Source organism: Triturus cristatus, chromosome 4_2 (genome assembly GCF_964204655.1).
Source record: "Triturus cristatus chromosome 4_2, aTriCri1.1, whole genome shotgun sequence".
In the NCBI taxonomy this organism is placed as follows: Eukaryota; Metazoa; Chordata; class Amphibia; order Caudata; family Salamandridae; genus Triturus; species Triturus cristatus.
In genome coordinates this window covers 739704415-739718367 of record NC_140586.1, presented here as the reverse complement: position 1 = coordinate 739718367, position 13953 = coordinate 739704415, and the positions used below count along the sequence as shown (strand labels likewise).

Sequence of the window (13953 nt, the reverse complement as noted above, 5' to 3'; positions counted from 1 at the left end):
GAACCTATTTTACAGGTGTTTATGTTTCAATAAACTTTATCAAGTAGGCTATACATAAAACTTACTGATAGCATGGGTGAACATTAGAAGGGGACATTGATCCTATGGAAAAATAATCCACTACTTACTTATAGATTGTCATTTGTGTTTTAGGATAAAAGCCGGGCACCACCGAGAAAAGTATAAAATAGTTCAGAAATAGACAAACAACCACAACTACTCAGATAATTAACACTCACTATATCAATATTGCCTTTAATTTCTTCAATCCGGCCTGAAAAGAACAGGAATATGGCACCCTATAAAAAGAGGAAAAGTGAAAGCTATTAAAATGTAATGTCCCAAATGTTCTTGTGAAATGCATCCATGCAAAGACAAAACCATGATGGGAGTGAACTTACTTTTGGATAGCGCTTCAAGTATGGCTGTAGAAGTTCTTCGGCTTCTTCGATATTTCCTTGCCCGGTTCCTGCAGATAGAAAAGTACAGTAGGACAGTGCAAACTTTGTGAGATGGTGCATCTCAGTCCATGTTGGCAACACCCAGTAGGCCAGACGTTGAATAATTCTATCTAATTGTGGTGTTTCCCAGGTTTTGTTCTTTTTGGTGGTTTGGTAGTCTGAATTTCTCACTCCTGTTTTGGACTGCGGCCTGTTGTCCCAGGCTTCCCCCTCGGGAATGTATTTGGCATTGGTTCACAGGTACCGACCAATGGCCTGCTATTGTGGGATTGGCTTGTCTGAGGACAGGGAATTGGAGCTCAATGTCTAAAGTGTTAGTAACAAAGACACTTTAAGTTATTTATAGGAGTCTATGACTGCCTGGACCAGTTATATATGTGTGGGTAATGCTGATATGTCATAGGAAAATTTCCCTCTACATCCAAGCGTCTCTCACATGACCTTGTGTACCATGTTAAAGGCCGACAGAAATAGGTCAGTTCCCCTCTCATAGTGAAAGTCTAACTTGATAAAAAAATGACGTCCTACTAACAGGAATTCATACCAAACCAGCAACATTTTTTCAGCTTGGCTGTAAAAATCCTGACACTTGCACTCAGAATAGCTTGTAGGGTGTGGCATCACAGGTGCTGGAATCCCTTTGTAGTTCAGCGTGGGTACGCGTTTAAAAAGAGGTCCTTCTGCCCAGAGAAGTCCACAACGATGCAAGATTTCCACTGCTAGTTTCATTGTGGGATTTCGCCTGCCATTTGCCACTTGCCACTTTCTCAGAGTTGGACACATCATGAAGACATCATGCTTGGTTTAGGAATGTGGGAGTGGGATTGTGGCAATTTATTTCGGATGGATTTGTGAGACATTCTACCACTTCTCAGCCCATTTGGACCTTTAAAACTAGCCTGGAAGAAAGGATGACTTCCCTGCCTGATAGCGGAAACTAAAAGCCTTTCCCAACTTCTAGTCTGAATCGCTGTCTTTCATGACATGCTCTGAGAAATGAACAAGTTCCCTAAATAGACAAACAACAAGGTGATGGATGGAATGCTTGAATGATCCTCATCCAGGGTGATTTATTGGGCCCTATACCAGTCCATGATTGTTTGCCCACCATGCCACTCTAGACGGTCGTCTTATGCAAATCAGTACTGACCCTGCTCCTCATGGGTATAGTCACTCCTGAACTGCCAGGCGAAGGCCCCCGAGAGAGACAACACAAGCAGCCCCAGACTGGTTTTGGCCTAATTTGGCTTGGTTGGTGTGGTGTAGCAGAGTCCTATGGCACAGTGAGCACGGGACCCACGTCTGGACATACCGGTCGCATTTGGGGAGTCAACTGCACCAAACAAGGTGATGGATGGAATGCCTGAGTTATTCTCCGCCACAAGCGGGCGCTCAGGCCACTTCCCTGTCCATCCTTGCCACAATAGACAGAGGGCTGCCCTTTGCAACTCGGTACCAAGCCTGGTCCTCATGGGGACAGTACATCTTGAGATGCCATGCGAGGTCCCTGCCAGAAAGGAAGACAAGCAGCCCCAGACCGCCAGACAGCAGGTCTTTCCATACAGTGGCACAGTGGGTGGAAGACCATGGGTGGGAATGCTGCCCAGAGCGATTGCCAGTGGTTTAGACTATTTTCAAACATTTCTCCCTACACCTTTTGTGTGCTTGAAAGTCTGTTAATATACACACAATATAATTCAGACCTTGGTCAGCTGGGACAGCTGCTTCCCTGAAGACGTTTACTGTGACATGGTCAAAGACACTTATTTTACTGACCTACGATGATCTGAGATGCAAGGCTGAAAGGATGCATCCGGGGTCGAATTTGTGAGCGTGAGGTCAAACACAGAACCTTGCAGTGGGACCATTGGTCCACCGAGCGACCAGACCCGCCCAGTACTTCATCGATCCTCAAGTCAGGCAGAGAGGGAAATGTTCTTACCTAGCACAAAACTGAGAAAGGTGTGGTAACACAGCAGCAGCATGGTACACAGCACGGCCCGGAAGCTGTGAAGCGATGCCCCTTCTTGCAGCTGCAGGAGGCCATATTCCTATAGAAAATAAATCTGCATATCATATTTAACTCTGAACTTACGTAAATATATAACAGTGTGTACTTACACAGAAATGTAGCCATAGGCCAACAACAGGTACCCATCAGCAATGCTCTCACCAAAATGTGTGCGGACAAACACTACATTAATACCACACCCGACATTACCAAAGCAAACTGTGCAGTCACTACCGGGTGTGGTATCTAGTCTACGATTACAATGTATACCACGATGAATGGTTAGACTGGTTAGTACGTGTTTGTGCTTTGACTTCTGCGTGTTTTCCCTCTTTTCGTTTCTTTTTCTTCAGATACACTCTACCTACTTCTACGGGAAGTGTCTGTGTGGGGAGACCCAAGGTGCGGGTTTCTCTCCTGTTCTGGTGGGACCTCCTGCTGGGGGTGAATTAAGACTACAAAAGATGTCAAGATGGCCACTGCATTCTCTGCACGTGCGCTGCAAAGCATTCTGGGTGAACACGTGATCCGGAACCCAATAAAAGAGCTTGCAGTCCTGTACAGAGGTAGATCACCAACACAGTTGCGGTGCCCGACCCGGGCAGGAACTCTGGTGCCACGATTAATGAATCTGCTTTGATAAAGGTAATGCGAGGGACGTCCATCAAGTACCCTTATTGAGCAAAGGCCAGATCTCCGCAAAAGTAACTGCACCCCTTCCGGCGCCTAGTAGGAGTTGAGTGTACGTGTATTCGCTCGTGGTTTGCTCACATGCCTCCCACCGGGAAACCGTGAGTACAAAGCTGCAAAACATGCTAACAATGCACGCACGACAGGTGCAAATACCATGTGTGTGAATGAGTCCCCCAGATTTGCTTCATTCTGCAAATGTGATGCAAGTGCAATGAACCCCCTGTCACAAAGCTGATTTGCAGCAGGGTGTTTTTCCGCCCCACCTCACCAGAATGAATTTATTTGTTGGGACTAAGCGTACAGTGGAGCTAGGCTGGAGAGGGGCTTGTCACTTTTCATTACTAACTGAATGGACATTTATGAGGAAACCTAGAGAAGTAACAAAAGTAGCACGATGATCCTTCATGTCTTAAACATGCATAAGTAATTTATTAATTTCCAGCCTATTCTCCTCTGTTGTTAGTCATTTAATAACATTTTACATATCTAGTTTTGGATTTGCCGGAAAGGATTAGGAACAAGTATCTTGGCTTAAAATCCTCTTTGCCCGGTTACAGCTGGCAGTAACGGCATTTAGAGTCAGTAGCAGGCATTATAGAAAAAACTACCGCACAAAAATGAGAGATTACAATGTTTATTTTGTAAAAAAAATAATAATAATAATAATAAGGGCCAGGGCCATTGTCAGGAAGTCCCTGCATCTTGAACGACCAATTGCCCCTGCCGGCGCGCTGTGAATTACAGTACCAACACAGCCACTAACCATCACACCCCTAAAGTGCGTCAATTCAGAATATTCTGGGCCACCCAAAGCTATAAGAATGGTTGGGTGGCAGGTAATAATCTTTTTTAATGCATACTGAATTAATAAGCAACTGTTGTTGTGATCATCTCAAAAGTGGACAAACAGTGCCACCATGTGGTGGACTGTAATAAGTACCGTGTTCAGAGTTAAGTGCGGAGCACTGGAAACCCTTGTCTCAAATTAAGCACTGAGGGTTACCTCCCAATACTAGCTCTTAAGTGCTCCTGAAATGGGGAAAACATGCTGCTTGCTTCTGGTGTGTCTGTGTGGCCTTGGTTAGTTGTGGTCACTACACGCTCACACGTGGAGGCTGGGATACTTGCTTCTTCAGAAATCTAGCTCTGCCTCCAAAACTGAAACCAGTTTTTGGCCAGTCGTATTTTCAGTGCCCGGAAATACAATTCATCCAGATGAGATCTATTGAATTGTTACATGCATGGAAAGCAGAGTTCATCTGACTGCATCTTTACTTCCTTGTGGTATCCACCCCTATCAGTAATACGAGGGTGGTGTGGAGAATTCGAGTCCAGAGGGCTTCGTCTTTCGCAGGATCCAACTGAATTCTTGCTCAGAGATGGGGTGGGTGAGATGATCTAGTGCACACTGGTCCAGCAGAACCCAGTGGTGTAGCTAGGGTGGGGCGGTGGGGGCGGTCTGCCCCAGGCGGCACTATTTTGGGGGCACAAAGGCATTCACATAAGGCTCGGCTTGCTTTTGTGGATGTTCGGGAACGAGCAGAGAAAGAATAGGACTCAGGCGATGTCCTCTTCTTTTCTGTGCTGGCAGCTGTCCCCCCCCCCTCTCCTCCTATTATTCCCTCTCTTTCTGTCTTGCTCCTCACTTACTGAAAACCGTAACTTGAAGAAACAGTTCACAACCTCTTTCCTTTAGTTGCTTCCCTGTGAAATTGATCCAAAAAAGAAAAACACTCTTGCGGGAAATGCCCTTTTTCTGACATTTTTCTATTCCAAAGTGCAGCGGGTTGGATAGAAATAGAAGGTTTTAAATATGAAAAATAAATACATAACTAAATAAAGCACGACAGAGTGGTTGCAAAGTGGCCAGATTGGTTTTATTCACATCCAAATACATGAGCCTCACTTTACAGACTTTGCAGTGAAGCGCTACTTTTGTTTTCTTGTCTTTCTTTGAACAGCATTGTTGTCCCCAGGTGGGGAAGTGCACCATTCCTGGAGGTACTGCTATACCTGGTTGATGGGTGGATTGGAAAACAAAATGTGTACCATGGCTCTGTTTATGGATGTGGTCTTTTTAAACCATACTGCTTACGTTTTGTAAGGATATAAGAAATGGGCATTGAAACGGTTCCCTTCAGGGCCCTGTAGTCATGTCCTTAACTTTTCAGGTAAAACCACTCGCTGATTTCTGAATAGTGAGTGAGAAATCGTTAAGGTAACCATGTCGTTTCTGCTTACATTTCACATGCTTTACTTAATCTTGCATTCCCCATGCGTGTTTTTAGGCAGCATATTAATCTTATCAAGTGCATAATTTGAATTGAGCCACATCCAAGTGTTTATAGCGGGCACAATTAGGTTGTAGTTGAAGGCAGTGAGAGTTTCTCTCAGTGGGGCAGTATGGTGTTCAGTGGGTGAGAGGATGTGGCACTGTGGCCAGAGCTGTCGAATTTGGAACTGGGGAACTGGGTTCAGCCTTCATGACCAGTCCACCAGACCACTTTACTGAGGGAGCATATTCCCATGCTGGACCTTACAAGGCCCCACTAGACCTTAGAAGGCTTGATGTCTTAGAACAAGCAGGTGTACCCTAGTGGTGTTAATTGTGAGTTAACCTTGAAGGCCTCTCCATCACAATCCATACTGAAGTTCATCTCCAGTCTTGCGGGCAGGCCTACGAAGCAGCACACCCTAGAGCAACAGTGATCCAGTCACTGTGACTCTGTCACTGAGGTCACATGAACCTTGAGCAGGTTAGGGCGGTGCGAACAGTGTGACTGCACTGGGTACCTATTTCGGGTGGGTGCGTAGTGTTTTCAAGTATATTATGGTTTAAAAAAACTTGCTGCCCCCTCCTGGCCTCCAGCAATTTTCAGAAACACTAAAAATGTCATGATAACTTAGGTGATTAATGTTCTTCCTAGAGAGAGATCGAGTTTTGTCTAGTGGAAGGGTTGACTCCTGGAAAGGTAGCACAGAGGGTTAATGTGCCTGCTGCAAAGAACATGTACCATGCAGATCACAAAGTGCACTGCTTTAATGGGGGGTCCATGATGAATGGTCATTTAACGTCAGCTGTAGATGATGGATCCCTGAACAGTGTCATGTATGTGCATGTTTGCATTATGCTGAGGGGATTACCAGGTAATTATTCACGCAGCTCTCTGATGGAAATCACATGCTGTTTTTCTGAGTCCCCAGATAGATCATGCAGTCTGTGTGTTCTCTTTTGTACTGCCAGTCACCGGTGTATTCAACTGTGTAGCCTTGGACCGTGTCATGTATGTGCATGTAACTTGCATGATCGAGGTAACTATTAGCGGCGATACTACGTGTCTCTTGGTCCTCTTTCAAGTGCTTGCCGTCCTTTTTCCCCAGCAACCCCCCCACCCCCCCGGGGCGGCAATCTGAGGGATAGCCCCGGGCGCCACAAGCTCTAGCTACGCCTCTGGCAGAACCGGTGAGTTCAAGGTTCGCCACATCTCCGGTAACCTGCAGGCCAAAGTAGAAATCCTGGCAAAGTCAACTGAGCCTTCCACCCTTACTAAGTTGGTTAACTAAGTACCATGAAACAAAGTAACAGAATGCCGGTTATTTTCAGCGCTTAGACAAGTAAAAAACGGAAGCATGGAGTGCTTGCTACATGTAAAACAGTTAGGATCTCCTCTGTTCCTGTTCGTTGAATACCTTCAGCAGCCTTTGTTCACTAACTCCTCCCAAACACAAGGCGTCACCTGAGCAGACGAAGAGTGTAGCAGGCCCCAGGGCCCTTCTCTGCTTTTTGTGAAGCTCTGGCACATATCTGATACTCCAGAGTGACCTAGGGACACCATGGAATTCCATATTTTTAACTCTCCAGGTCCCAGTTTTAAGTGGTTTGTCGTCATCATCAGTCCAAGCATGGGCGTAGGAAGTGTGGGGGACGCGGGGGATATATCCCCCCCAGATTTTGGAGTGGGGGGGACACGGGAGACAAGGGTGGGGGGGAGAGGGGAAAAAAGGAATTTCCCCTCTCCCTTCTGTTATCGCAGGGCCATTAGCACGCGAAAGCGCTACCTAATGGCCCTGCACTTGACCTGCCTGGAGTAAGAGGCCACCCGCCCTCTGCCTTTTGTTATGCTGCAGGAAGGCTCAGCCGTTCTGGGAAGGGCAGAGAACGGAGAAAAAATAAACGCTGTCTCTTTTCCTTCATGGCAAGGACCGTGTCCACTACTCCTGATCTGCCTCTGGCGGCTGCCCTCCTCTCTTTATTCCTCCATCTCTTTCTGTCTCTGTCTCGCTCCTGCTTACGTGCTGATTTCAAGAGGCAGCTCTTAAGGTACTCTCTCTTGCCTCTCCTTTTCTTTATTTGTTCCCCTGTGAAATTGATCCAAAAAAGGCTGAACACTTTGGCTGTAAATGTCCTCATTTTCTGACCGTTTTCTATTGAAAAGAAAAACCTCGGAATGGAGAGAAAAAATAGTTAAATACCTAAATAAAGCAATACAGAGTGGACAGCAGACAGGCCAGACTGTTATTTACACCCACACACATTAGCACCACTTTACAGAGTTTGCCAGTGAAAGCGCTACTTTCGTTTTATCTTCTTTCTTTGAACAACATTGTTTTCCCAGGGTGGGTAAGTGCGCCATTCCTAAAGGGACTGCAATACCTGGTTGATGGGTAGAGTGGAAACGTTTAATATGATCGTTTTCAACTTTTTAATTATTTTAGCTTATAAAATGCGGCTCTGTGTTTGGGGATGTGGTCTTTTTTAAACCAAACTGCATACATTTTGAAAGGATATAAGCAATGGACATTGAAAGGGGTCCCTTCCTGGTCCTGTAGCCATGTCTTGAACTTTTCAGGCAAAATCACTTACTGATTTCTGAATAATGAGTTTAAAACCGTTAAGGTAACCATGTTTTTTTCTGACTACAGTTCACATGCTTTGCTTATTCTTGCATTCCCTATGAGTGTTTGCTTTTTCCAGGGTGTTATTCATTTTTTTTTCAGGCAGCATTTTACTGTTGTCTAGTGCATAATTTGAATTTAGTCGCAGCACAATTGAGTTGTGCTGAAGGCAGTGCGAGTTTCTCTCAGTGGGGCAGTATGGTGTTCAGTGTGGGAGAGAATGTGGCACTCTGGCCAGAGCTGCTGAATTTGGAACTGGAGAACCATGTTCAGACCTTCATGACCAGTTCACCATACCACACTCCTGACAGAGCTTATTCCGATGCTACACCTTAGAAGGCCCGATAGACCTTAGAAGCCCAGGTGTCTTAGCACCCGCAGGTGGACCTGTCCACCACAATCCATACTGCAGTTCACTTCCAGTCTTACGGGCAGGCATATGAAGAAGCACATCCTAGATCGACAGTGAATCTGTCACTGAGGTCACAAGACCCTTGAGGCCAGTCCACCTCACCCATTGGTACCTCCATTGGCCTTTTTCCAGCACTAGCAGTGCAACTTGCCAGGGGTTGGCAATGTAGGATTTGCATGCACACCAAACTTAGGGGGTGATTATAATGGCAGTGGGACCGCCACGTCACCCCGTCGGTGGCGGTCCCACCGCCATTGGTGACTGCATCACAGCCCGCCTGATTACAATGGCGGGTGGTTACCTGGCGGTCGGAAAGACCAACCACCACGCACCCGACGGGCTTCTTGAGCCTGCCGGTGTGGTGGAGGGGCTCGTGGTTCCTACAATGCTGGTGGTGCCTACAATGCACCGCAGCAAGGATTACGATGTCCCTTACCCGCCAGCTTATCAATGGCGGTTCACCTGCCATGGAAATGCTGGCGAAAGGGACATTGGGGGCCCGTAGCAGGCCCCTTTACCCCTGGCCCTCAGACATGGGTCCTGGGGCATCTATGATGCCCCACAACATATCACTGCACCATGTGGCAGGCACCGATATATTTAACATGTTCCTTTTTTTTTTACTTTGCGGCGGATGATGCAGCCAGCAGCACCTGCTGCAATGTAAAAGATAGGCACTGCGAACACCGTAGTGGCAGTCGCATTGTAATGCCTATCGTGGGGCCTCCACCTTGAAGGCCAGCGGTCCCATTCCCCGATTCAATGGCGGTGGTACTGAAGTCTGCCTGCCATCGTAGTCAGCCCCTAAGTTTGCATTTTATGAATATGATTCAGCGGGAAATAAATTGATGTTTGCAATTTAATTGGCTTTGGTTGGCCTCTTATCTATGAGATTTCCCTGTTGAATGTGCCTTTACATTATACATTTTTGGTTGTATGAATTGATTGCATACTACACTCTCCTACAGGTATCAATTTGAGTGTCATTAGGAGTGTCTGGGACCAATTGTTTTCTTAGGAATTGTTTTCTTTACTAACCTTTGCAAAGGGCCCTAAACTTCACAGCAACACAAGTCACATTTCTTTTAGTAATTTGGGATCCGTTTGAGCTACAAAATTGTTTTGGAGGAAATTGTTAGATTATGCAGCAGATGATGTATTATGTGGCAAATATGATACAGCCATAGTTAAGTGGAAAACATTTTTCCACTTAATTTTGCCCCAACATTATAGTTGATCAATTTGTAAGTTCCCCAAACCCAAAAGTCGAGTTTGGGCACAATTTGCAGTTTAAAAGCAGCCCTATAACACAGGGCTACTTTTAAACTGACCTCAGGCTTCAGCAGTGCACACATGCAAGCGCAGAAAGGGCTGCTGGCCTCTAAACTGCCATGCCTTATTATATTCTAGGGACTTAAAAGTAGCTCTAATCCCCCTGCCCTATTATGTACTAGGGCCTTATAGGAGAGGTCATGCCAATCATAGGGGTACCCTAACCCATAGTGCACCCTAGTGTATGTAGGTGTTTTCACTGTATTTTTAAGTGCCTCTTTCAGAATAGCACTGGCTGTTTAGGCAGAGGCCAGGGTCAGTCAGTCAGGTACCACCAGTACCAGTCAGCAAAAAGTTGGGGGAGTGCCCAGGGCGGCTTTGCAACACTAGAGAAACACTAACTCAGAATGTAAAACATAACACCATGGTTGGGGGGTTCTCTTCAATAATCAGAATTGATTTCTATCCTAATGAACCCATTTTCCAACATTAGGATAGGGAAAGACTGGGGAAAAATCATAACGTTCTAATCTATACATTGAAGTTTTTATGCAGCTCTTTGATGACGGTTAATAGCTCACTGTTCAATGTTAGGATTTTAACTTATAAACTTCAAATACCAAAAGAATATCTCAGACAAAAGCAGTAACTCACTGACCTATTGAATTAAAACTTTCACTAGACAAGCCTTCGATCTCAAAAAAAGAACATTAATCACCAAAGTTATCTTCACATTTTTATTGTTGCCTGAAAATTGCTGGTGACCAGGAATGCAGCAGCAGGTACTTTTCAAAACCTAATGCACTTGCAAACACGACGCCCCCACCCTATGTCAGCGGCCTTTGTTTGCTTTGTGCATTAAGATGCAAGATTCATATATATGTTTTTTTTAAACATTTGGTCTCATTACTATATGAATGTAAATAACAATAAAGCATACATGCAAACTGTGACTACATGCCTGCTTTTCTCAATATTTCACTTCGAAAGTATGCGATTGTATTTGTTTAACGGGCGGTGATTTGTATAGGGTCACTGGAAAGTGCACAAGGTTGTCCCTGTCCCCCCCCAGAATTTTAGTGTCTCCTACGCCCCTGAGTCCAACACGTCATCCTCCCTGAGGCAGGGCATTCTGACACGTCATTCACATGAATCCGCACATCCTCGTTCTTCTCGCCAGCCCCCTCGATGGGGACCCGCCCAGCAGCTTGTGCAGGTGTCTTCAGACATCCTCACACAGGCCAGGGCGAGCCTCCTTCATTCTTCTCTGGAGGGGGCACTGACCTTAACTCGGATTTGATGTTCCCTGTTTTGTGCGTGCCTGCTAGTTTCCTCCTCAGACAACACTAGCTCTCAAAGGGGTTTGTTAAATTAGAAATGTTTTTCCACATCTTCGCACAGCTGGACAGGGGTCCTTAGACGGTACGTTTTCTGCAATTCTGCATTAAAACTGTTCAGCTATCACTTAATACTTTGAAATAAAGGTGCATCCGAATTCCCGTATTACACACTCTCGTATTGTAAAACCGCACGGATATTCCGGCATCCAAACACTAACTAGACGGACAGTGACAATCTGTACTCTACATTCTTTCAACCGCTAGAGGGAGTCCTCTACAAACAAATGAAAAACAAAACCCACTAATAAACTGTCAGATTAGTGAGTCTACAATTGACTAATCTGAGCAAGGGTCTGTCAAACTTTCTGTGATGGCAGTTATTCAGGGATTAGGCTGTAAATAACCCCACTTTAAATTTTCTGAAAAATACACAGTGTGGCCACAAACATCAGTGTGCCGTTTTCATTAAGTACGCTTATTTTGCTAGATGCAGACGGTGCTTCATAAATACTGCCTCACCGGCCACCGTATCCCAAGAACAGCTCTGCACGTCTAGGCCCGGCAGTTATGGCAATACACGGCCTCATATAAAACGGACTAGCCTCAAATGTCAGTACATTTTCATGTGACCAAGTTCAGCCCATCTATACCCCATATGATCCGGTACAACTTGACATGGGCATGTAACATCGCCCTTAGCCAGGAGAAGCCCCCTAATAATCCCTGGTTGTCCCCACATGTCAACATACAGTGTCACAAGCCCATAAACCTGCATCACATGCCAGGAACATCTACTTGCCCAAGTTTAGCTTTTCAAACAACTTCATGTGCCCATGAGCTGTAGTAATATTCCAGGGATGTGAGCAGACATGAAAGTTCAGTTTTTCATGCCCATTTACTGCCTGATATGTGCACGTGCTGCCCCTGGGTTCAACCTCCCACACCCATGTACAGGACAATACACCAGGTGTTGCCATTACACACCAGAGGCAGGCTCAAAGGCATGTGTAAAGCCTCTGCGGCAAGAGTCGCCCCTGCAGTCTCCTCTGGCCCTCATTGGTGATGCTGCACGTTGTTACTGCCCATCCTCTGTACCTGACCTCTCCCGCTCTCTTCTCCTGGCCTCATCCTCGCTTGGCCACTGGAAGGCAATGCCTGGAGTTCGCGTACGTCCTCACAGCCCTTGTGCTTGTCACCACTGGGTGTTAGAGACCCAAGAACCACATTCACAGAGCATATTTTTCCACTCCCCCTTTCTCATAAGTAAAAGCAATAGGATTTAGGGAGCTGACACATTCTTAGGGTGCGGGCCATACAATCTTTCATGTATCAGACAACATGGTGAGGCAGGACCCCAAAATACTGTGCTTCCTGACCTCAAATGCCTTTATGTGGCTCTGTAAGTAAAGTGGGATGAATGGAATTCATTATATTTTCCTCCAGTGAGTAAGATGGGTGTTATAACCATGAAAGAGTCAAAGAAATAGAAAACGGCGTTTTATACAGTTAGTCGTAACCCTACCTTATTTCCAGAGAAGCCAACAAACTCTAGTAATCGCAAAATCCGCGTTGGCAGCATGGATAATGTCTATGGGAAGTAAACAGAAAACAGACTGTTATGCTAAGCATCATTAGTCTTTCCTCACTGTTCATCAAAGTTCGTCACACATGATTCAATAATCTAATTACAATATGTTCACTGGCTTGTTGCAGTTATGGGCTCACATTTTAAAGTAAATGTGCAGCACAGCTAACCAAGGATCGCGGGTTACAGTGAGGGACAGAGCCAATGTGTGAGACCTCCTCTTACTTGCTTTGCCGTTAAACGGCCCAGATTGAAGCGTTCTATTAATCGAAAATTAACACATAAATAAATGTTTATGAAGGATAATATGCTCTACGTTTGTGACTAGCACGTCCTTAAACATATCATCCGGGAGATGCATTATTTACACAGGATTCAGCCACTCACAAAAGTTAATTATTGGCTCCAGTAGCAGATAGAGTGATCTCCTGGTCGATATTCTGCATTCATGAGTCTTTAATTCATTATTTCAGCAACGATCTGACGCAGAGATGCAAAAATGTTATGGGCCAGATTCACAAAGGATTTTTCTGGCACAACATTGCCTGCTGCCCCATTACATCACATACAGTACATTGTACATTGTCCCAGTACATCACCTTCAGTACAGTGTCCATTGTTCCACTACATCACCTTCAGTACATTGTCCCACTACATCGCCTTCAGTACATTGTCCATTGTCCCAGTTTATCACCTTCAGTACATTGTCCATTGTCTCACTACATCACCTTCAGTACATTGTCCATTGTCTCACTACATCACCTTCAGTACATTGTCCATTGTCCCAGTACATCACCTTCAGTACATTGTCCATTGTCCCAGTACATCATCTTCAGTGCATTGCCCATTGTCCCACTACATCACCTTCAGTACATTGCCCATTGTCCCAGTTTATCACCTTCAGTACATTGCCCATTGTCCCAGTACATCACCTTCAGTACATTGTCCATTGTCCCAGTACATCACCTTCAGTACATTGTACATTGTCCCAGTACATCACCTTCAGTACATTGTCCCACTACATCACCTTCAGTACATTGTCCATTGTCCCAGCACATCACCTTCAGTACATTGTCCATTGTCCCAGTACATCACCTTCAGTACAGTGTCCATTGTCCCAGTACATCACCTTCAGTACATTGTACATTGTCCCAGTACATCACCTTCAGTACATTGTCCCACTACATCACCTTCAGTACATTGTCCATTGTCCCAGCACATCACCTTCAGTACATTGTCCATTGTCCCAGTACATCACCTTCAGTACAGTGTCCATTGTTCCA

The 13953-nt window shown here is 45.4% G+C and overlaps 1 protein-coding gene across 2 annotated transcripts in view; it reads right to left on the bottom strand.

Moving 5' to 3' along the window:
- Positions 1–13953, bottom strand: part of TTC39A (tetratricopeptide repeat domain 39A) — a 721538-nt gene that overhangs the window by 107688 nt on the left and 599897 nt on the right. For both annotated transcript variants that reach the window (XM_085602648.1, XM_085602649.1), the window contains exons 8-11: positions 12608–12673; positions 2404–2512; positions 402–469; positions 240–299 (exon numbers count right to left, since the gene is read on the bottom strand). In XM_085602648.1, the coding sequence (XP_085458774.1) occupies positions 240–299; positions 402–469; positions 2404–2512; positions 12608–12673 (303 nt within the window). The remainder of the gene's footprint in view (positions 1–239; positions 300–401; positions 470–2403; positions 2513–12607; positions 12674–13953) is intronic.